The sequence below is a fragment of the Berghia stephanieae genome, chromosome 2 (genome assembly GCF_034508935.2).
Source record: "Berghia stephanieae isolate SIO BIC M18660-M18661 chromosome 2, UCSD_Bste_1.3, whole genome shotgun sequence".
NCBI classification, from domain to species: domain Eukaryota; kingdom Metazoa; phylum Mollusca; class Gastropoda; order Nudibranchia; family Aeolidiidae; genus Berghia; species Berghia stephanieae.
Window position 1 is genome coordinate 86,060,197 of NC_088361.1, and position 25,615 is coordinate 86,085,811.

General features: G+C 35.5%; 1 protein-coding gene across 2 annotated transcripts in view; it reads right to left on the reverse strand.

The window, feature by feature from the left end:
* The window catches only part of LOC144965723 (RNA-binding protein 45-like), a 33,092-nt gene extending 12,095 nt beyond the window's left edge, over window positions 1-20,997 (reverse strand). Inside the window, exons 1-11 of one of the 2 annotated variants that reach the window (XR_013644090.1) lie at window positions 20,766-20,987; window positions 16,664-16,761; window positions 14,520-14,645; window positions 12,853-12,979; window positions 12,286-12,384; window positions 9,735-9,791; window positions 8,164-8,406; window positions 7,212-7,380; window positions 6,064-6,133; window positions 4,459-4,753; window positions 3,153-3,336 (exon numbers count right to left, since the gene is read on the reverse strand). Coding sequence is in view for 1 of the 2 variants with exons in the window: in XM_078901352.1 (XP_078757478.1) it covers window positions 3,161-3,336; window positions 4,459-4,753; window positions 6,064-6,133; window positions 7,212-7,380; window positions 8,164-8,406; window positions 9,735-9,791; window positions 12,286-12,384; window positions 12,853-12,979; window positions 14,520-14,645; window positions 16,664-16,761; window positions 20,766-20,943 (1,638 nt within the window). In the remaining variant the exon portion in view is untranslated. Of the gene's footprint in view, window positions 1-3,152; window positions 3,337-4,458; window positions 4,754-6,063; window positions 6,134-7,211; window positions 7,381-8,163; window positions 8,407-9,734; window positions 9,792-12,285; window positions 12,385-12,852; window positions 12,980-14,519; window positions 14,646-16,663; window positions 16,762-20,765 lie in introns of both variants that reach the window. The other variant, XM_078901352.1, reaches the window with a different exon arrangement.
* Between the last annotated feature and the right edge of the window lie 4,618 nt (window positions 20,998-25,615).

Consider the following 25,615-nt stretch of genomic DNA (forward strand, 5'->3'; position numbering starts at 1 on the left):
GAGATATTTTGACTAGATTAGAGTCATTCTAATCGATAAATATTTGGACAAATATTTAGACCAAATATTTTTTAATGTGTTTTATTTTTTTCAGAATGCGGCAGAATTGGTATCTTTTTCTTTCTTTCGAGACACCTAACTAACTACTAGTAAGACGAATACTCATTCCCAATAGTATTAGTACCTTCAAAACCATAGGCAATTCAGTAAAGTGACTTATAGATAGAATGAAGTTGACGTCACTCAGGTCTTTGTTATTGTTTTTTGCCATCCATGTTTATGAGTACTTCTCATCTAACTGTATTACCCAGACTATAAAAACTCATGGTTACACAGAGTTTTATGTGTTGGTCCGTTATACTTCCAGATGGCAATTGTGAGCTTCTTAGCCACATACTATCTATATTTCAATTACTTTTATATGTATAAACACATACAGAGCGATTTGTTTAATCGGAACAGAACTGTCGTGTAGAAATCGCTCCAATTAAGCAGCATTCCAATTAACAGGATTGGCCTCCATAATTGGAATAACCTATTAAGACTATAAATACATCTTTTCCAGTAGCTATATGTAATAATAGTAATAAAAAAAAAACATCCTTATTTATCTTCGATTTTCCCAAAATCTAACAAGTAGTGTAGTCAAGATAGCAGATGAAAGAGAATGAGTACCTAACAATATATTATGACTACACATTTATATGGAACTACCAATCCCTATCCCAAAAAACAGGCTATATGAATAGAAAACATGAATCTTATTCCACCATAAATTACAACCGAAAATACAATTCTTATCACCTCTGTATGCCTCATTAAAAGCAAATAAACCATTGCATCATTACCTGCACTCTCATTAATTATGTGTTGGATCTCTAAGACGGCCAAATGAGTAGAGTAAAACATTTTATTAAGTAAAAGGGTATGGTGGTGATATACATGATGCCATTATTCATAAATGGGCCTTTTGTTTATTTTAAAATGCAAGACGATTCCAGTCTCGTTCATCTTATTAGAAATAATTATATTTTGATGAATTGAAAGAAAAAAATACTTATAACGTTTGTTGAGGGTCAGAAATCGTATCAATTAACCTGTATAAATTATATTGGAAAAATTTGGTCACAGACAGATCAATCCAATTATGCAGCTGCTCCAGTATAGCAGCGTTCCAATTACTGGCTTTGGCTGAATATCATATATTTAGACCAAAAATAGTTGCAATTTACCAACACCTGTCAAAAGGAAAGTCAGCAAATATTACTGTCTATTCATGTTCCAGAAACCAGATGATTCTGGCTTCTTGGATCCTGAAACTCTAAGGAGAATTTCTAATTGTGTCTTTGTGTGTGCGTCTTATGACTTTCTCTTTCAATGACATTTTTTAAAGATAGTGGTGAGTAGACCATAAAGACATACAAAAAAAGAAAGAGGGTTAATATTACTGAAATAAATAAATAATAGTAACATTAATAAAAAAAGCTGTCATAATAAAGGTCCTCAAATATCCTGGAAAGCTTATATAAAATCCACTGAACCAATGCACTTTGATTAAAATGTTAGTATTACCAATAAAATATGAGCCATACTCTAACATTTTTTGGATATCATGAAGCAAGGGATAGAGAAAAGAGAGAAATGGTGGAATTATAGAGTGTGGTGCTTTTTGCATAGATGTCATTTGACCCTTCTGGAAATTTCCTGGACTTCACAACACCCCCCCCCCCCCCCCTGAGGTACAGGGCATAGGGATGAGGGATGAATGTTTCAAGATTGTAATGTTTTCGTCATTGTTATTTTTCCTTGCACACAGTAATATATAAGTCTCAATCATGTAACCACTTTTAATCTATGGTTGACAGCAAATCCTTGTCCTCTTTAATTGACACCCCCTCCCCTCCACCCCCAACAACAACAAAACCCCCAACAACAACAAAACTATCAAAATGTTGAACGTTGAAAGTAATTTTCAACAAACCGTTTTGATGATTGTTGTAAGAAATAAAAATCTCTTTAAAAAAAAAAGAGAGTAGGAATTCAATAACAGCAGGATGACAAGAGATAAAAAGGGAAACAAGTACAAGTCATAAGATAACTGCCAAAAACTTATTTGATTTTCTATGAATCAAGTTAACACAGCTTTCTATTCAATTAAAATGAAACAATCTTCTTAAACCTTATTAAATAAGGGAGGAAAATTTAAAAATAAATATTTTACTTATTTCTAAGGCCGTCTTTTCGATTTTAAAAATTGAAAAAAAAAGTTTTGTGACAATGATAGTCTAGGTAATATGCTTTTTACATTCACCAATTAACTGATTACCTCCCTTAAACTTGGCATTTTAAAAAAGCAAATTTCATCAAGGATTTCTGATCAGTATTATATCTGGACCCAGACAATATATATTTGATTCTAGGTCACCAAGACTGTTAAATAAGCTATGAACTGACCCATGTGCCATTAAAATATTAAAAACAGAAGATTAATAAACATATAATAAGATAAGACAGGTCCTATGAAGGGGAAAAAAAACAAAACATTTTCCAGTTCCAGGCAAACTTTAATTAAACGATTTCCAGAACTTGATGAGTATTAAAATTTATAGGAAAGTGTATCCCCATATATTGTGCATTGATTAATGATTAATGTTTGGACGTCAACTATTTAAAAAACAAATTGACGGCAAATTTTGATCTAATAATGATGATGTTGACGGTTTTTCTAAAATAGATGAAACTGGATGTGTTGGCATGTCTGATTATTGATGTACATTAACAATGAAATGTAAATGTTAACTGAAATGAAATCCACTTTTCCTGGGGTGGAGACATCAGGTGCTGTCACATCTTTATTCTAAAAGTGAATAATCATAATGACTCAATGCAGAAAGTCAACAGAAATTCAAATTCTTTGACTGAGCAAATGAACGTATATAATTTTATCTCTCCAAAAAATATGAATTAAACAAAAACAATCTCAGCCTATATTACTCAGATTTCAGTGTAATGCCAACTTAACTTGACCATAAGAGAATAAAATATGACTTTTAAGTATTATCTGACAAAAAAACAATTCATTAAAAAAAAAAAAAATTTTTTTTCTTTCCCCCCTCCCCCCCCCCCCCCCCCCCCCCCCCCCCCCCATTTACCTTGTGCATTAAAGCCTCTGTTTCTTAGATGGACCTTCATCTCCAACACTTGATGGATGTGACTTGGGAGGCTCTGCCTCAAATACTTTCATCCTCTGCCCAGCTAAAGTTTGGCCGTGTAACGTTTCAATGGCTTTCTTGGCACATTCCTTGCTGGCATACTTGGCATAGCCATAATTTCGACCTAATTTAAAACACAAAATAAATAAGTGAACAATCACAATGAAGATTATTTTAAAAGGGCATTTATAGTCCTTCAGAGCCATTGGGTCCATGGAACCAGAGTTTATCCCATTATATCTAAAATGAAATGGACAATAGCAATTGCTCACTAGTCTTTAGATAGAACGCTATCTATTGCAAAACCAATCCCATGAGATCTTAAAGATACAGTTAGCCAATCACTGCTGGGGGGGAGGGGGGGGGGGGGGCAGAAAAAAAAATCTTTACTTCATCCAGGACCGTGTGAAGCGAGTGCTCCACCAACTGAGATATTCAGACCTTCTAAATGGGCATATGTGGTCTAAATATCCCTCACTTATCTAACAACTAGAATAAGAATAGAGTTTCTACACAATTTTGAAACCATGCATTTTACATGATGCAAAAGCAAAGTTTTTTTTGGTTACGTAATAAATATTACAATTCATCGTCATGTGACAAGATTAATTAAAAATTTAGGGGTGATAAACTATTACTGAGCAGAATACATCACATATCGAGAAGAAGAAATTTAAGACTTTTTATTCCATTCTAAAATCAATTTAAAAAATATGAGAAATAAGATAATAAAAAGAATTAACATCCCTTGTGAAAATAAATGAACATCAAAACATTCATAGTAGCCATCTATTTATATACAGGGGAAAAAATAAATATCAATTTGAATCAAGTCTGGTTTACAGCTCATAAAATAATGCACTGCCCACCTAAGATTAAAATGTTTAAATATCAAAGTTGACCCAAATAATTATTAGAGGGAAGAAATGAATGCATTTAAATATGCGGCTATGTGGTCTTGTAGTATGTCAGTCTTCTGCCGGAAGGTCCTGGATTTGAGTTCTACTCTGAGCAGCCCATGGTTGAGTCCTTGGAAAAGGCTCATATTCACATTCTCTGACTGTAGACTGTTCTCAGTTGTAAAATGAGAAAAAAAAACTGTTATATCGTCTAATAGGTGTCATGTCTTTTCCTACATGTGAAATGTTGCTGTTGGCTAGGGACCACTTGTAAAGCACTTTGAGCATATTTAGAGGATATTTCTCTATATAAAAGCTCAAGTATATACATCCTATTCCAAACAAACCTGAAAGCAAGTAAACGTCTATCAAATTGCCGAAGCGACAAAATGCATCCCTCAAAACTCTTTCATTAACCCCTGATGGCTGACAGACGATGAACAAACGTTGAGCCAAATTATTTCCATCTTCCGGAACAGTTGGCTGTGGTGGGGGAAGTTGGATGTTGCAATATGCAGTACGTTCTCCTCTATCTCTACTCCTTTCTCCTCCGAAAGATGAAAATGAAGAACTGGGACCTCCAGACGTTGACCGCAGCAAGTTGCTAGGGTTGATCCCTGCCTTTTCTAATATCAAAAATGCCTGGAACGGATTAAATAATAATAATGAAAATGATAATAACAATAATAATGATAATAATAATAACAACAAAGTTAAGATTATGTGACCTCAAAAAAACACAAAAAAAACACAGCAGACTTAAAATTAGGACATATTTCAAAACAAGAGACTGGTTTACAAAACAAAACTTGCAACAGAGAAGACGCTTGAAACATTCCTTTATCTGATCACACGAAAACTACCTTAAATTCTAACCGGAATACAGTAGACTATTTGTGTTTAACTACTTCGTAAACAGGGTATATTTGGAGTTATAATAATAGAGAGAGGCAAAAAGATTATGTCCAGATTGAGGGTTGAATGAACATAGAATCAGGTCCATTCTATAGAAGAAAAAAAAAAGCAACTTATTGCATTGTCACATGGGTCTACAAACTGTAGGTGAAGTATGATCGTCAATTGTCCATATCAAAAATGGTTCATCCATCACTCCATTATACAGTCCACTCCAGATAATGCAACACCTTGGGATCAGTGAAAATGTTGCGATTAACTGAAGTTGAGTGTCCTGTCCATTATTGCAACATTTTACACATATATGGTAAACCCAAACCAGTTATTGTAAAAATTGTTCTTAGTCCACCACAGACTGAGCAATTTGATTGAAACAAAAATCATATGGCAGCTCTGTATAGATTTTGATAAGCAAAAGCTGGGTTAATGCAAGCTGACATCTTATTCAGATTGGATTAACTTTCACTCTTTTGTTCTCAACATGTGTAAGAGTTAAAGATTTAGCCTTGATGAGGGACAGTAAGCTCTCATTGGTCACAATCACAATTGTCAATTCCAAATAAAGGATTTCGTTCAGTCTCTCCTTACCACTGCCATTGTCTACCTGTTGTCTAGACTATGCCCAGCCCCTTTGCCTCCTATCTTATGGTCACAGATGGCCGCACAAACCCACACTACAATGCCCCGCCCTCTTTTGACTATAATAGAGTGATGACACACTACTGTAGCATTTAACACCACCCACTTTCGATTCTTCAACCTACCATGATTTCACCAATGATGAAATTTAATCATGAGATTTTGTTTGATTGATTTCTAGAATTAATCACTGTTTGGGGGCGAAAATTTGTTGCGATTAACCTAAGTTTGTTGCAATTAACCAGTTACTTTTATATAGAATGTTGTGATTAATCGAAAGTTAAGATTATCTGGAGTGGACTGTAATATTAGGTTTAGGTCATACAATTCTGTTGCATATCATAAAATCCTTAGAAAAAAAATTTACCTTATACCATATGGATGTAAATGTCAGTTACCTTTTGTCTTATGTCAATAGAATCGGACATTTGTGAGTGAGAGCCATGCCCATATCCTCCATAATCAGACCTGTCAAAAGATAAAAACCAAAAATTAAAATTACAGAATCAAAATTGGAAGGAAAAAAATTGAATCTGGCCAATCATCCCTATTTTTAAAACTCGGTATAATTGGCAGGTTGGCATACTGACAGGTGAAAATAAACATAATGAACAAAAATGAATATAACAGCTTTGAAAAAGAACAAAATACACAAGCGATATGTTTCGGACAAAAAACCCTTCTTCAGCCGATAACAACAACAATAAAAAATTAATACATCACTTAAAATCCAGACAGATGACATGAGATCGAAACGTTCCATGTTTTGTATTTAAATTTTTTTTTTTTTTTCGAAATTGTTATCTTCATCTTTGTTAATTACTTTTGACAGTCCATAGCTTCTGACAGCTTAGTATCACTTTGACTGGTGAAAATAAAACATGCATGTGAAATGATCGTACAAAAAAAATGAATAGAACCTTTAATGCTCATAACTAAATGATATTCAAGCAAGCGACAACTTACATAATAATTAATTTTTTTTTAAATTATAAAAGCTATGTTAAAATTTTTCTTGATATGTAACTAGAAATATGTATAATCCTGGTCTTCATAATATGAAAAGATTGGTGTTCAAAGAAAAATAAATATAAAGACGTTGAAGACAGAATGAGGAAAAGTGCTTTCCATGGACTGAGACTGACCTGAAACTTGAAAAGTGTAAACCCAATGGTTAGAAACCTGAAACTGACCCAATTCATGCTCTGCAAAAATGCAAAACCTACAAGAACTATGTAAAACTGTTTATAAACAAAATCTGATTGATTTAAAGAGGAAAAACTGTCAACAATGTGATAAATATGAGTACACAAGCTCTCCAGTAGTAACAAATACAGTAAAACTAATCAAAAAGTAGGAATTCCTTAGTCATCAAACGCAGCAGGTAAGCCAATCTCAATCCGACAAAGTCTTGGAAGTTCACTAACCGGCATGCCAGAATGTTTCAGCGAACTTTAATCCATGCTGCCAGCCTCTGTGTGATTATGTAAATTTGATAGAGAATGATGCCCTCTAGAAAATTTCAAGCTATGAACAAGAAACAAACCTGCCCAGGCCTTGAGAGTAACTGTCCATATTCATGGGAAAATCGCCTCTCAAATTGTCATCAGCAAATTGAACGAGTAAAGGACTTCCGAGTGGGTACTCAAATTCATTCAGACGGTCTTTGGCAAATGCTGCACACTGACTACTGCTGTATCTAACATATGCAATACCTGTAGAATAAAATGAAAAATGAACAATAATCACTGATACATCAACACATTACCTAAAGAGAAGAATAGAAATAATAAAAAATTGTAATAATCTAATTGCAAGATCTCTTACTACTGGTAATGTGAGTCCCATATCTTTAAAAAGATCCAGAATTTGCCCCGCAAGTGGGACGATGTCCAGGGCAAACAATAGATTACTTCCTTACTTATCCTCTTGGTGCTTTAGCTGCACATAAGGCCGAATACAATAGATTTTGTGAAGATTACCAATTCCTTTTAAAGAATTAAAGTGAACCAGCGAACGTCCTTCTGCTTCTATGTGCAATGCGGCTTGTAATTTAAAGAAAAACAAAACAAAAACAGAACCCCACCCCCCCCCCCCCCCCCACCTTCTGCATTGAATTTGAAACGATTGTATTCTTTTTCTCTTCTCCTTGATGAAAGTAAGTAAGGAATAAAATATAAGAGTCAATTTAAGTTTGAGAGATTCTATATCCTTACTCAAAAAACATGAAACAATTTTATCCCATTGATTGATGCAAACTTACAACATAAATAGAAAGAAAATAACAAACAAAAAACAAAACAATTCTTATAAACAGTCACTGTAAAATATTTTTTTAAATAGATGCAGTGATAGTGTACAGTATAATAACAAATTTTCCTCTAAATTTGATTTAAAATTCTTAATCTGGATGATAGGAAATAAAAAAGAAAAAAAAAAGAAAACCATTTGACCACCGTGACCTGAGAAGAGCAACAAGAACGTTAATCCTAAAATACCTGTGTTTTCATTGAGATCGCAATATTCCATGCCAGGAATCAAATTGAACAACTTTGAGAGGTAACTCTGTGTCAGCCCCACAGGACACTGGATGACCAGACGAGAACATTGGTTAGACGTTGGATAGTCAGCCAACATATCCATAGGTCCCCCTCCTAAAAGGCTATGTGATTGTGATCCTCTTTCAATGCTGCTAGCACCACCAAGAGATGCCCCACTATGGCCATATTTCCGATAACCCCCTGGAGAAAATACAATCATTTGCATAATCAAAATGAACCACGCTTAACAGGCTATCAGTAAGAGAAGATAAAAATGTTTTCTTTTGTTGGTCACTCAAGTCAAATGCTAATTCCTTATCTTCCATGGCAAAAAATGTTAAAAGTTGATTAACAATAATAATCTTTCATGAAAACCCTTATTTTTCTTCCTTTTAAACATCTCCAAATTTTGATTTCCAATATATCAATATGTAGATGGAATAGTACACTTTTTGTTTTCTGAAATTTTTTCTTATGTTGTATTTATGACAGTTACTACCCCTAAAAATAAATATATCTGGCCATCTACATTGAGTAACTTTATTCTTCGACTCTACATAAGAGTAAAAGTTGACAGTTTAGTTTAGTTTTTAAGCGTTTTTACGGTGCTTGCAACGCATTTAAGGTCATATCAGCGCCAGTAAAACGGAAGAAAATTGAATAGTAAAAAGATTCTAAAATTACAATTAAAAGGACTTGAGGAAAAAGTAAGACAAAGGGGAATTGGTTCAAATAGGGAACTGATGTAGCTTCCAAGAGCACAACATCAATGTACTTAGTTTTTTGATATCACTTAAAAGTCTCACCCAGACACCAGCACAAGTCCCCACAAAGAGGAATACACTCAAATGCTTATATTATACATTCAAAACAACAATACATAACAGAGAGATGATTTACAAAGAAAAAAATATCATCTCCCAAAATAAGAACTATGCATTTGACTGTTTCCCTCCCAGCCAAGCACTATAGCCAGGGATAAGGTAAAACTCAGTAATCTCATTCCAAGACAAAGACAGAAAGCAATTTGGAAAACAGATTTAAGGGGATAGAAGATAAAGTAAGTGCCTCCCTGCCCAGTATGGAAGGCCAGGAACCCCACCCAGTAAAAGTGGACAAGCACTTATTTAAAATCATTATTTGGCTTATTTAATCATAATTATACATAAAATAATGAATTTATATAGCGTCTAGTTTCAATGAAATTTTTCACTGGAGGTTTTAACCAGTATATCATAATAACTAGCACATAATACAAATAAAACTGACAAGTCAAAAACCACATTGATATGGAAATAGGAAATATAATAAAATACATACTAGGAATCTAAAGCATATGCTCTACAGATGCAAGTAGATAATTCATCATAAAGTTTTTTAAAATGAATGAAATTCTCTTTATTCATCCCCAAGGGAAATTTTTCTTTACTGCCTTACCAAAGGAAGACTGGAATAACTCATGCTTACAAAACAAAGATGACTTAGGAAATATAGCTTCAAATAAACTGTTATCAAATCACGGCTCTCACCTTGTGGCTCACCGCTGTATCCACCTCCATAGTCATCTTCGTAATTCCGCTTATGTCCTGGACAGATGAAAACATATTTATGTACTCCATGCACAATAATAATAATAATAAATGGCATTTATATAGCGCTTTACCCCGTTGTCACAGGCTCTAAGCCCTTTACAGTGATATAAAACAAAACATATTACAGTGAGACAAGTGTGAAGGAAACGTGATACGAATTCAATTTAACAACAACAAAATAAGAAGATAATATTGCAACATTATGACGTAAAAAGATAAAACTTTAAGCGAGATTTGAACGTTGTCAACGAATCTGAGGATCTCACCTGTGATGGGAGAGAGTTCCAAAAATGAGGGGCCGAAAATTGAGAAGATTGTTCACCTATTTTACGAAATGGCTTAGGTTTGACAAGGATTGATTGGTCATTGCTTGACCTCAAGTTTCTATTGGGGACATATATGTTTAGAAGGTCTTTAATATAGGAGGGACCGTTCGTGCTCAGGGATTTGTAGACAACAGTACAAATCTTATAGGCAACTCTTTTTTCCACAGGAAGCCAATGTAACTCACGGAGAAGAAGAGTTGCTGACGGGTATTTTTTGTTATTGCGTACAATGAGCCTGGCTGCGTTATTTTGAGCAACCTGAAGTTTGCTAATTTTGTCTTTAGCTAAATTCGCCCAAAGGGAGTTACAATAGTCCAATTTAGATAAAACAAGGGAATTAATTAAAAGTTCTGCTATATGCTTCGGTATTAAATTACGAATTTTGCTTATTTTTTTCATTTCTATGTACATAGATTGTATGGTGTTATTCACGTGGCTTGTCATGGAAAGATCTTTATCAATTATGACGCCAAGTTTTTTGCTTTATTTGAAAATTCTATTGTGCTATTTCCGAGAGTAATAGGTGATTTATTTGCCTGTTTAAGGATACTCTGCCTTCCACACATTAAAATCTCAGTTTTACTATCATTTAATTTTAACTTATTGTGGTACATCCAAGAAATAATCTCATTAAAACAGCTCGTAATTCGTTGTATTAAGAACTGTAAATTACTAAGGGGTGCTGAATCATATATTTGCGTATCATCTGCATAAAAATGATAACTCAGATTGAATCTGGATATCACACTGGAAAGGGGCTGCATATATACGATAAAAAGGACAGGGCCAAGAACAGAGCCTTGTGGCACTCCAAAATTTAGTAAAACTTGTTCTGACTGAACACCATTGACCACGACAGTCTGCCATCGATCCTGTAAATATGATGTAAACCATTTAAGGGCAATTCCTTTTATGCCGAACATATTTTCTAGTCTTCTTAACAAAATGTCATGGTCAATGGTGTCAAAAGCAGCTGAAAGATCTAAAAGGCATAATACATTGATAACAAGTCATTAAAGATTTTAAGAAGCGCCGTTTCAGTACTGTGTTGATGTTTGGAGGCTGACTGAAAGGGTTGTTCCAAACTGCTGTTCTTAAGATGAGATGTCAATTGTGTAAGAACTACCTTCTCCAAAAGTTTTGACAAAAAAGGTAAATTTGATACAGGACGATAATTGTTTAATATATTGTGGTCCAGTGATGGTTTCTTCAGAAGTGGTTTGACAAGGGCACTTTTAAAGCACGATGGAACTTCGCCAGTCACAAGAAAATATAAGAACATGAAAAAGAAGTACAATTCAAATAATGATAGTAATAATAACAATAATAATAATAATAATAGATCTTTATTGCCCATAAATATGGCAATTTGTCATTTAAGTTACACTTATAATATCATACATGATAACTATAATAATCAACAAATATTTCACTTATTCCTACTCTTTCTTTCTCTTTCTCTCAATTGTGCGTGGACACACATAAAAGAAACTTTTTGTCCAAAGAAATGGAAATACATGTTGGTTACCATTGAAAAAAATTTTCTTAAAATACAAATAGTTCAATATTAGTTGGCAAATATTATGAGTTTGACATCTCAACCACAACTTGTGTCTTTCAAAGGCAAATCAATCCTTTGAACAGAATGGTTATTTTAGCCCCAATTTTTTTTTTTTTTTTTTAAAGGACTTCCGTTTTATCTGTTTCAATTCTATTATCATATCTTTGTGCAATTCTTTCTTCTCTCTCTCTTTTTTTTTTTGTGAACATGCATTATATATTATTTTCTATTTAGTAGTTATGAATTAGATCTCAACTTAAGCAACAAGGTCACTATATGTAGCCTATTTTAAAAAGACATTTATAATAGATCTTTGGACAAAGACAGTACAGTTTTATATCAGGGTGACCTTCCAAGTTTTTCATATATAGAATATATAGACCCGTATATATAGAAAAAAAGATTGGAGAGAATATAGCCTTTCTAAAGGGTAAACCACCAAACAGGGTAACAGAAAGGGAGTTTGAATCTCAGATTGGGATCAAAATGAAGTTGAGGCCTTAACATTTACCCACTACATTATTTGCTGATATTTTATCAATATTGACGTCTTTAAAAGCAATATAAAAAGCCAAAGTATACCATATCAAGAATAGTGTACCTGCTCCTGAAAATCCAGATTGAGCAAAATATCCATGGTTTTCAATCTCTTCTCGCTCATCTCTTGATCTCTGTGGCTCTGCAAACTTTGGTTTAAAAGCTGGAATGAAAATCAGACATAAGTTTGATGGGGGCAAGTATAATAAGTATCAAATAATGTGTATGACAAAATAAAAATATCAATTTGTTATCTTTTCCTGCCATATTGTTGTCTCGACAAAAAGAGCCATATAAATATGCTATTATTTTTATTAATACTACAAAACATAAATTCTTAAATAAATTTTGAAGCAGGAATTCCTAGACCCATCATGTAACCCACCTTTATGAGCCAGCTTTTTGGACAACCAGTTATTTTTTCTTGCCACCGTATAAAACATACAACTTGCCAATTACAGTGATTGCATCAAATAAATTTGACTTACGGTATATTTCTAACGAGGTCTCAAATCTGAACCCCACACCCAGGAAGAGAACAATTAAATATTGCTTAAAAATTTGAGCAGTCTTAAAATAATAAATTTGAATATATTAAATTCTTAATTAACGAACCCCAATAAAAACTTACAACTGTCACAACTTTCAAAAGCAATAGCAGCATGCAGAGGCTTGAAATAACGGACATATCCAAATCCTTTGCTATCTCCTGATGAACGATCTTTCAAGACAGTGACAGATTCAAGGTCTCCATATTTCTGATAAGACATTAAAGAAAAGTAATTTTAAAAAGTTTTTAAATGGCACTTGCTTCCTTTTACACAATGGCACAATGCAAATGCCAACAATTAATCCTGTTTGTGATACCCAACTTAACACGTATGACTTTCATTAAGTGGGCTCAACAAATCATGTGAACATTAAAAAATATAACAAGATGTATTCAAGATCACTATGTGCTAACGATTCATTTGCCATTAATTGCTATTTTTCACAATCTCTTGTGAGAAACAGAGAGACAGGATGGTTAAATAATTTTATATCTAGCTGTGTCAAGTACCTGACAAAAGAAATGTTTGAATCAGGGGTGAGAATGACTGGGCACAAAAAAGGAGGAAATTTTTCATCATGAAGAAAATGATCTATCCATGCGACCATAACCTATAAATATGAATTTCACTCAAATTCACTGAGATGCGATCCAAAATTTGTCTCGCAGCAATTTCTAACACGACTTGGTGGAACTTCAAAAGTTGAAAAGTGTAATTACAACATTTCATGGTTGTAGTAAGGATGATGATGTAGTGGTGGTTGTAGTAGTAATAGTGGTCATATGGATGATTGTGTGGTGGTGGTTGTAGTAGCTGTGGTAGGAATGATGATGTGGTGGTAGTTGTAGTGGTAGTGGTGGTAGGGATGATGATGTGGTGGTGGTTATAGTTGTAATAGTAGTGGCGGTAGGGATGATGTGGTGTTATTTGTAGTAGTAGTGGTGCTAGGGATGATGGTGTGGTGGTGGGGGGGGGGGGGGGGGGGGGGAGACTTCTCTACCAGAATAATTTATGTATTGACCTTATGAATTCTATTTTTAAAATATAAGAAAAGAGAAATAAAAAGAAAGGCAATGGGAAAGAGGAAAAAAAGAGAGAGGAGAGAGAGAAAGAGAGAGATTAAAAGGAAACAGGTACCGACAACAGAGAAAAAAAATCCAGACCCATGTCTCTCCCCTTCTCCTTCAACCATCAACTAGCTAATAAAAGAACACCACTGGTCGTCTGTGTCAACTGTGACATCTGGTGCCATTCTGTCTGGCCCGACGTCATAAAAACAGGACCGTCACCAAATTTCACGAGACTGAACACAGGTATCAAAATATGACATAAGACATAATGATGATTTTGTGGGTTTGAGGAAAATGTTTGACACGGCATATTTCTGAGAAATTCTCAAAATCACTGTTTATTTATCCAAAACAAATTTGAAAAAGGAGGAAATGTGATAGGGATGGGCGGAGGCAAACTACCATTTAGGCGGAAATCCGCCCTTAGGCGGAAGATTCTCAGCCCTGTTGAATTAAAAAAGCAAAAAAAAACCCCAAAAAATGGTTAAAATAAAGATCAAAGTAACTCCAAAAACGGTATTATATCTAGCTGGAGATTTCCCAATAGTAAGGCAGATGAACCCCGCAAAGGACAAGCATAAAGACTTGTTCATTTTCACAATGTCATCTGATTAAGTTTTTTTACATCCACACATACATGTATCTTTATAACTATCTGCAGAAAGCATGCCACTTACAGAAAATTCCTCTCTAAGATCTTGTTCTGTAAAAAACTTAGGAATGATGACAAATAAGCGAACTAAACGCTCATCTTCTCGTGGGTCTCTTGTTGAACCATCTCGTTTACTGTTGGCGACAACAACCTAAAGGTCGAATACAAAATGTATTGCTCAGTATAATATATATTATTTTTAAAATTAATTTAAAAATATAAAATGACTCGTTTCCCATTGATGCACACAAGGTTCTTCAAAAACCAATGAGAAAAAAATAACATTTGAAAACGTATGAAAGAAATGTTTGGAAACACTATGCACAGTAATCCAAGTATTTTAAAAATTTAATTCAGCCCATCAATGACCTTTACGTTACTCCCTACACACTTTTCATTGTTTAAATTTGAGTACACTTAAATGATCACAGCCTGACGGAGTATCAATACCAAAATATATCCAAATAGTTAACTTTTCTTTAACATTTGATTAGTAAAAGAGACTTGGGAATATCGTATCAAACTAGTACAATCATAAAACAATACAATATTATTGTTTTTTTGGACTGCCATGAAGGTGATAGCATCACATAATCATATATATACTTTTGTATGTTGTTACCATTTTAAAAACTGAATTGGTGAGCATTTTGCTTTAACTTAAAACCACAGAATTTGGATTCCCGTCGTTCGTCATGATCAATAAAGAATGAAAATGGAGTCTTCTATACGTTCTCGCATTTATGTGAGTTTTAAAAATTTAAATTTAGGTTTATTTCTAGTTCTTATAAAAGTATTTTGCCCATTTTGAATGATAATGGATAAAAAATAATAACGGTGAATGAATATGATAAATTTTATATTATTTGAGCTGGCCCGAACGAGTGAGTTTAAGATTAGTGGCAGAGCCTACGCCTACACATTATGTGTATGTTGTTAACAACTCTCAAAGCCAGTGTCTTGTGGAGTCGTCTGAGGACAGATCTTCATTTTCATACACGTTGTTGGTCAATCGTTTAGGCAGGGAATATGTAATCGTTAACTTTGTAGGGAATGATATGCCTTTTTATCTTGTGTGTTTGTGTATTAGTATTAGTGTTTAATATCTCGATCGAAGCTGTTGTGAGTTGTTCTCAGTTGTCATGATGTTCCGTTTTGTGATTGTGATGTCATATTTTGTTTGTCAGCGTAGATAAGTAGGTACTTTGGTAAACGTCCATTTGGCCCTCCAGCAGGAAGCTGATAAATGGGCTAGTGGCTGTGACCCGATTTTTTGGACTTTTGAGTGATGGGTCTCAGAAAAAGTTCTATATATCTTTTGTTTATGGATGGATTTTAATGATTTATGTCTTATTTTCTTCAGGAGAAATTACTCTATTGTTTGGTGTAGTTTATTTTAAAATCAATGACAATTTAGTATAACTTTTGATTATGGATAAAATAGGGTATAATTTAGCTTTGGATAATTAAAAGATTAGAACTTAGTAAATCAAAATTTCATGATGGCACGTTTATTTAACATCTTAACTTTTATATAACATTAAATTAAGGGCAAAGTTGTACACCGCATCCATGAAATTCGTTCCAGCAAAATCCTTACTCAAATGTTAGCGGCCATTTTTGAAATCCAAATGGTGGTTACTACCGGAAATGCAACAGTTTTCAGGTCACAAAGTCCGTCAGTAAATAACAAAGGGAAATAGAAGACCATTTTTCAGCCTTTAAACTAAGATAACTTTTCTTCTGCTTATCTAATTTTCACAATTTTGGTATCATTAGAATCGTGTTGAAAAGAACTTTAAAATGATATAGGTTTCATTGAGCTCAATCCAATTTGAATTTTTTACCAAAGTACCTAATATAAGCGACAGTCACCGCTTACTTGCTCTCTTTGACTTATTTGAATCACTTTATAACGTTTCGTATTATGAACAACAAAATCTAGGTATGTTACTTAGTAAATTGCGTAACTACCCACTTTGGTGGCGACTTATGTTGAGATACATGCCTCGTGCATATTATTTATTTATTTATTTTTTTCCCATCGTGAATGAGATGTAAAAATCTCTTCACAACAACTTGATATTATTCATCTTTTGATTGTGATTGTGAAAATTAGTATATCCCTCTTTAACTTTATATTATATACTACTACTACTGTACTAATACCTTTAGACCTTTTGTAGCTCCTGGCAAGGTCCTACCATTCATTTCTTCCATAGCAAGCATGGCTTCTGATGTCTTTGAAAATTTTATATATACAATTCCTGTGGGGAAAAAATATATGAATAGATATTTTAAGTCTTTATCCATTTTAGAAGCAATTTTTTTTGGTTAAAAATACAAAAACAAAACAAAATCAAAATCTAAAACTAAAACCAATTGCTCATTCCTCCATTCCTACCCTACAGGATACTGCTGTGTTTGTGGTGCCTATCTATTCCCCAGGGGTGAGAATGACTGGTCACAAAAAAGGAGGAAATTTGTCACTGTGAAGATCATGACCCATCCATGCGACGATAACCTTTAAATTTGAATTTCTCTCAAATTTACTGAGATGCGATCCTAAATTTATCTCACAGCAATTTCTGACACGACTCGGTGGGATTTCAAAAGTTGAAAGTGTAATTTCAACACTCGGTGGTTGTAGTAGGGATGATGATGTGGTTGGTGGTTATAGTAGTAGTGGTGATAGGGATGATGTGGTGGTAGTGATTGTAGTAATAGTGGTCGAATGGATGATTGTGTGGTGGTGGTTGTAGCTGTGGTAGGAATGATGATGTGGTGGCAGTTGTAGTAGTATTGGTGGGAGGGATGATGTTGTGGTGGTTGTAGTACAGGGGTGAGAATGACTGGTCACAAAAAAGGAGGAAATTTTTCATCGTGGAGATCATGACCCATCCATGCGACCATAACCTATAAATTTGAATTCCACTAAAATTTACTGAGGTGCGATCCAAAATTTGTCTTGCAGCAATTTCTGACAACTCGGTGGAATGTCAAAAGTTGAAAGTGTAATTACAACATTTGGTGGTTGTGGTATGGATGATGATGTGGTGGTGGTTGTAGTAATAGCAGTGGTAGGGATGATGTGGTAGTGATTGTAGTAGTAGTATGGATGATTTGTGTGGTGGTGGTTGTAGTAGCTGTGGTAGGAATGATGATGTGGTGGTAGTTGTAGTAGTAGTGGTGGTAGGGATGATGGTGTTGTGGTGGTTGTAGTAGTAGTGGTGGTAGGGATGATGGTTTGGCGGTGGTTGTAGTAGTGGTAGTAGGGTTGATGATGTGGTGGTGGTTGTAGTAGTAGTTGTGGTAGGAATGATGATGTGGTGGTAGTTGTGGTCGTGGTGCTAGGGATGATGGTGTGGTGGTGGTAGGGGTGATGTGGTAGTGGTGGTAGGGATGATGATGTGTAGTGGTTTTGGTGAGTGTTTTTTTTAATTCAGTGATGATAATAGCAATTTGTCAAAAAGGAGGAAAATTTCTCGGTCTATCGATCAAACACAAGCAAAGAAACCTCTAGTAGTTATTCAGCTTATAGAACCCAAGAATCTCTCACATTTAAAGCCATAGTCCAATCACCATTGCTTTGTTCTAATATATCATCTCTATATACTGATATGATTTAATGGATGGTTGCGAGAGATAGAGAGGGGGGGGGGGGGGGAGAGACTTCTTTACCAGAATCAGTGATGATACTCACAAAAAGTCAAAAAGGAGGAAAAGTCTCGGAAAAACGGAAAACTCACCTAGAACATTCTTGCACCACAGGAAAGTAGGCAGGATGACTTCTTTTGAGTACTTGAAGAGTACTAGTGTGTTTTGGGCCTCTTTCTAGGTGGGGGCCCAACCTGTTTGGATTGCTTCTTTATATGAAGCTTATAGGCTGTTTTAATTGAAGGAATATCGGGATCGAGGATCTGAGGAGGAAAACCGAGGAAAGGAAAGAAAACCGCGGATTTCCGCGGATCCGCGGAAAAGTATCATCACTGCAGAATAACTTATGTATTGACCTTTTGAATTCTATATATAAAAAATAAAAAAAATTTTAAAAAAGAAGAAAAGAGAAATAGACAGAAATGCAAAGGGGAAAAAAGAGAGAGAGAGAGAGAGAGAGAGAGAGAGAGAGAGAGAGAGAGAGAGAGAGAGAGAGAGAGAGAGAAAGAGAGAGATTAAAAAGGCAATAGGTACCTAACAACAGGGGAAAAAATCCAGACCCATTCTTGTCCCTCCCCTTCCCCTTCAACCATCAACTAACTAATCAAAGAACACTACTGGTCTTCTGTGTCAATTGTGACATTTGGTGCCATACTGTCTGGTCCAACGTCATAAAAACTGGACCGTCACTTAATTTCATGAGACTGAGCACAGGTGTCAAAATATGACATAAGACAGTGGTGATTTTGTGGTTTTGAGGAAGGCAGTGTCTATGTACACGGTAGCCTTGCACCTAGCCCCAGAATCTACGTACACGGTAGCCTTGCACCTAGCCCCAGAATCTACGTACACGGTAGCCTTGCACCTAGCCCCAGAATCTACACACAGGGTTACCGGGCTGGGCTGCCACATGCGTGACTAAATTGGCCAAAGAGAGAATCTATATTTTGGCATTAGACACCTATTACTATTACCCGATGTCTTGGTTTTTTAATACAAGCCTAGTGAGAGAGGAAAAACAAAACAATCATAATCATACATGTATCTGCAAACAGCAGAACGTTTTCATTTTACAATAATGAGATGGGAAGGGGAAGAGATAATACTATGACAAGAGAGAGAGAGAGAGAGAGAGAGAGAGAGAGAGAGAGAGAGAGAGAGAGAGAGGGAGAGAGAGAGAGAGAGATGGGCGGGGGGATAGTAAGAGGGAATGGGAAAAGATTAAAGAAACAATGGGTTGCCTGACGACGTAGATCAAAGGATTGTTACAGCGGTGTTCACGGAGCGTACTTCGTGAAATTTTAACCTTTTACAATGACACTGATTTTTTTCTCCAGATTGCTTTATGCAGAATAAATCGTTTCCACCAAGAGAGCAGTAGTAAGAGTATATTTCGACTCGGGCTTCAATTAAACTATAAATCGCAAGGTTTGTCTTTTAATGATAACATTAAGACTAAGATCTGGAGTTTGGGGAGTGTAAGATAGAATCTCGCCATTAATGGTTAATATGTTTTTATTTTTTTAAAAAATAACACACACACACACGAGCGTGCGCGGTAACGACAGCGAGGACCATCTATTGCTTGTGTTACAAAGGTAAACCAGTTTACGTGTACGTAGATCCTGAGGCCAGATGCCCCGTTACGTAGGCACTCCCAAAAAAAAAAGAAAAAAAAGAGGCACACACACCCTAGAAAGAGGAGCTACGACACACACACACAGAGTCTCGCATCCGCTACGAACTAATTTTGCGCACCAATTTTTACTGCACTTATGCACCAAATTGCATACCTATCTCGGGACACTTTTTTCCGTATCTTTTTCTCAATAAACTTTTTAAAAAACCTTTGTTTTTTTTGTTTTTTTTGCGACGGCACCTTGAAAACAGACGTAAGCCTCCACGATTTCGCGAGGAATGAATCATGAAAAAATTTACGATATAATTTCAAACACAACTTTTGAAATTCATCAAGGATTGTCTACTACCGAATGTTTTTTGATAGAAAACAAATGCATCTTCAGATCTAAACTGCTTTTAACGGTAAGCCTTTTAGCCTTAAGTTTTTTTTTAATTTTTCTGTCCAAACGAATGATTGGTAAGGATAAAGAAGCCAAGTATAGCGCAGCTCTCTACATAAATGGATACTGTAAATCATTATCCTTGACTACAATACGAGTCACTCAAGACCTAGTAGGCCTACTTCTTTTCAAAACTCGTGCCTCGTGCTGACTTCCTGACCCCTTACCTTACCCGCCCACTTCCACTTACCTTGTACGTAGATTCTGGGGCTAGGTGCCCGGTTACCTTGTACGTAGATTCTGGGGTTAGGTGCAAGGCTACCGTGTACGTAGACACTCCGTTTGAGGAAAATGTTTCAAGTTTGATTGACACGGCAAATTTGAAAAAAAAGGAGGAAATGTGATCGGATGGGCGGAGAAACTACCATTTAGGCGGAAGATTCTCAGCCCTGATTCCCATTGTGAATAATCTGATAAATGTTATGCAACAAACCCTATGTAATTGGAATTTTTTTTTTTTTTTTTTTTCTGTCTTAATCAAAATTTAAAGAACTGTCTGTGTTGGAATGGAAAAAAAAGTGAGTGAAGTGTACCTCGGTCTTCATTTGTTCTTTTATCCTTGATGATCCAAATGTCTTCAATTCTTCCAAATTTTTCGAATGCATCCTTGAACTCTTGTTCGGTGGTACCTTTTTGACATAAAATAAACAATCTGCTATTTGGCGGGTCATCTAATCCACGAATTTTTGCCGTGTCTCTGGATGCAGCCATCGTGTCGCGTTGAGCTTGTCTAAAGTAAACAAAAAGAACGGCAAGAAAAGCAAAAAAGCACCGGAAGTGAATGATATAATTGAGACTAAGTTGGACTGGACTGAAATTTATACTTATTGTTCCCAATAATTTCGATAGTGTGACAAAGTCAAAACCACAGTAAAAAGCTGTTGGCAGCACAACGCCAAGCAGGATCGCGCGTTTTGTATATTATTTATTTTAAAAAAAAAAAAAATAAAAAAAATTAGACATCTATTCTTTTATTTTCATTCTTTCTTTCTAACTTTTAAAATCCTTTAAATTTTTTTCTTATTCTTGAAGAGCAAGGGTCTGAGCCCCTTTATTTCACTTTGTGGCGTTGCACTACGGCGGTCGCCTGGATTATCTCTGAGATTTTTAAAAAATTGTTTGTTTTGTATTGTTCGTTATTTTTTTTCTTCTGAAGAAAAAAAAATCATCAACATGAGGTGAACAAGGGGATTGCCTGAGGATGAATAGAGGGAATTTCATTTATTATTTTAAGAAAACTCTTGGTGATTTTTGTCAAAACATAGATTTGATAAGGACTAATGACTTCGCCTTGTTGCTACCACATCTTCAGCGAATAACGTCTGGCACAAAAAGGGCGACTAAAAGGTGCTTATACTATATTATGGCATGGGCATAATCGGTCCGATTGTCGATTATACAGGAATTAGAACATTGATTATATAGTGAGATAGAGAAAATGCTCTGTATAAATATTGGGCTTTATTTATTTGACCTACTTATGTGGCGTACACTTATAGGCTTAGGTTTTAGACGTGTTGACAGGTTAAAGGGTCAGATAACTGTGATATCATTACGGGTTGGCCCGGGAGGGGGGAGGGGGAAGGGGGGGGGGGGTGGATTAATCGATATTACAATACAATATGAGGGCCATTAGGTCCATGGACCCCGAGTTTATCCCGGTTTCTACAGCGTGGTATGCACAACAACAATTGCTTGCTGCCCTTTTGACAGGACGCTAGTCTATTACAAATTACTTTTTAGCAAGATCTAATAGTATCAGCAATGCTGGGTGGACAGAAAAAAAATCTCAACTTCACAGAGGATCGGTCTCCATCCCTTCGTGTTTGAAGCCAATGCTCTACCAACTGAGATATCGGGAGCCCTAATGTTGTGAAGTCACATCATGTTTGATAATGAGTTATTCTCATGTATTACCGATATTAGGTGTACACTTTGGAATCATCAGGAAGACCGTAACTTTCAAAACACTTAGGACTAACCACAGGACTAACCCACACATGAGACTGACTCCGACGACCCGGCACTCTGCCGTCCTCTGCCGTCTTCTGGATAAAGACGTCGGGCACGGACAAAATACTAAAAATAAAGAGATGAGCCGTGCAAAATGAGTATATCTGACTGTTAACAGCGTTGTCTCTGCTGGAAAAACAAATTCTACCTAATATCTCCGCCTAACAGGCTTCTGTCTCGTCCAACATCGTAAACGTTGCTGTTGGCTAGAGACCCATGTAAAGCGCATTGAGCACGTTTAGTGGATATTGAGCTCTATAAAAAAGCGCGTTAATTCAATTTTCAGCACCTTAATCATTCCAACACCTGACATGCCTACTACTACCAAAATTTCGTAGAACTACGAATTTTTGGGGTCCTAATACGCTTCAACAGTCGTAACGTCACTTAACTCGTATTGACGCGTGGTAACTTAGTAACTGGCTCTAAACTATCGGAACAATGGCGGACCTCCTTATGAAATATTTCTCCGACGAGCATGAAAGCATATCCAGAGGAGAAAAAAAAAACGTTATAAATCTGATCATGTTTTGACTTTTACACATTCTGATCAGAAGACATATGAAAAGTTCTAGCCAGCATGAAGAATAAAAAGTATCGATTTTAGTTGTTTAGAACCACGATGGCCGCCGTTGCTGGGCCACGTGACATCAGACTATTGAATCCAATTGACAATTATAATATTATATAGATATTAATTCAATAAACTTCTTGAAAACGAAGTTTTACTGCCAGAGCTAGTATATAAAGGAGTTTAACCCTCTCCTTACCACCAAAACGAAAATCGTCACATTCATTACGATATTTCCAACCATTTTCTTGTTCTGATTTCGTTTTGTTATAGTTATAGCTATAAAAACTGGACACTGTGTTGCAGAGCTCATTTTTCAGAACAAAATATAGAATACTCGTTACTATTCTGTCTGAAAAATCTATTTTTGTGTTGGGTGAGTGTAAAGTTTCGGGTCAAATTCTGAAAATAGCTGGTAAGGAGAGAGTTAAAGCATTAATTTAAAGTATTTAAATACAAATTGAAAACCTTTAAGAGTGGTATTAATGCTACTATGTTATTACCTCTGAAAACTACGAATCTTTCCAATATCAAGCAGGCAGGTCTTCGATATTATAATAATATCGTTTTGAGATGATTGGTCGCATATTTTTCACTGTAAATTCATCAACATAACATATTTTGAGGCGATGGGTCATATATATCTAATGAAGTAACTATTTTTCCTGGCCAAAGTGAACACAAATACTTGTATTAATTTAGTCCTTGGTTCTAGGTTCACACATTTTCAGGTCTGATCGTTGCACGTCATCTTGGGCTTCATTCAGCATTGTTGTTGTAGAAGTCCTTCAAAGCCATTAGGCTCATGGAGCCGGAGTTTATTCTGGTTTCTATTGCGTGAAACGGACAATAGCTATTGCTTGCTACCCTTTTGGATAAGACGCCAGTCGTCTATCGCAAATTACTTTCCTCCAGAGCTAACAGACCCAGTTACTCAATCACTGTTGGGTGGACAGGGTGTCTCAAAAAATATATCGATTGCACCCAGAATTGATCTCGGTCCCTTTGCGTATGAAGATAGTGCTCTACCAAGTGTTGTAATTGACGATGAATAAATAAATAAAAAAGTGGAGCATTTATATAGAGCAATATCCACTAAACGTGCCCAAAGCGCTTTACAAGGGAAGGGGTACCTACCCAACAGCAACACGTAACATAATATAGAATGAGACATGACGCCATTTTTTTCCGGCAGAGACAATGCTGTTAACGGCCAGGTACTCATTTTACACCTGAGTACGGTGAGAGAATGTGAGTAAAGAGCCTTTTACAAGGACTCAACTATGCGCCGAGCGAGGCTCGAACCCAAGAATTCCGATCCGAAAGCGAGTGTCATACCACAAGACCACATAGCCGCATAATATTTTGCGCTGGTTTAAGAGTTATGTATTTCCATTACGACATTGATGAGTCCATAAAAATTATTGGGTTATCAGACCTTCAAAATAAGAGTGCATTAGTTTAGTCTAATTACGCCAGTATTTGAGTCATGAAAAAAGATTAAAGTATTTGAAGTTTTACGAAGTTTGTAACCTGATTCCATGTGGGCCTTTTTATGGATAAAAGTGCGACAGACAAAGCTGCCATGAAACTTTCTTTCAAACCGGTGGGTGCCTCAACTTCAAAGGCTGATGGGGTAGTAAATGGAGGAGCTGAAGATGATGATGGTGGTGATGATGACGATGATGATGATGATGATGATGATGATGATCTGGTGATAATAATAATAATAATAATAATAATAATAATAATAATAATAATAATAATAATAATAATAATAATAATAATAATAATAATAATAATAATAATGATGATGATGATGATGATGGTGGTGGTGATGGTTGTGTTGGTGGAGGTGTCATATAACCTTTCATGTTTTCCCAAAGGACATCATGTTCACTCAGCAAATATTATAGAAACAAAAATACACGTTAATCTGATAATCTTCGTCTATAAAGAGTACTTTATAGATGGCACTTATATAACCGATCAAGATGATGATAATAATAATAATGATGATGATGGTGATGATGATGATGATGATGATGATGATGGTAATGATGATGATGATGATGATGATGATGATGATGATGATGATGATGATGATGATGATGATGATGATGATGATGATGATGACATTGATGATGATGGTGATGACAAAATTCAAGACCAAGCGTCAAACCAACTCCCCACCCCACTCGATTTAAGAAAGAAAAAAAAAAAGATACTACATGATAAACTATAACTCCACCATATACTACATCTTCCTCTCTCATTTTAACCCTCGCCAAGCTCATCTCAACATTTTAGGTCCTACTCCCCCAGTTATCAGTCAGTCAGTCAGTCACTCACTCACTAACTTTTGCCAGAGCCGTCAAGTGTTGGGATGACATCCATCCCATCAACATGCGGGATCAAAGGTTGCCTACTTAATCATTAAATGAAAAATTATGTCAATATTTTAAACGAATTGCCTCTGTTTAGCCTCACAACAGTCGTGAAGATTAATGGCCATTATAGCAAATCGTTGTCTAAACAAGTCACTTCAGAGCATTATCCTGTTCATATTAGCCGTTACCATAAATTGTTTTCCTGCGTCTAATCAAAAAATCAAAGACGGGTCTGTTATTTGAGAATTACCGTAATCAACGACATTATAGTAAACTCGCTGTGTTTATCTTCAGTCAGTCCGGCTACGGATTCTCTCTCTCTCTCCTCTCTCTCTCTCTCTCTCTCTCTCTCTCTCTCTCTCTCTCTCTCTCTCACTATGTGTGTTCATGTTTCTCTCTTTCACTCACC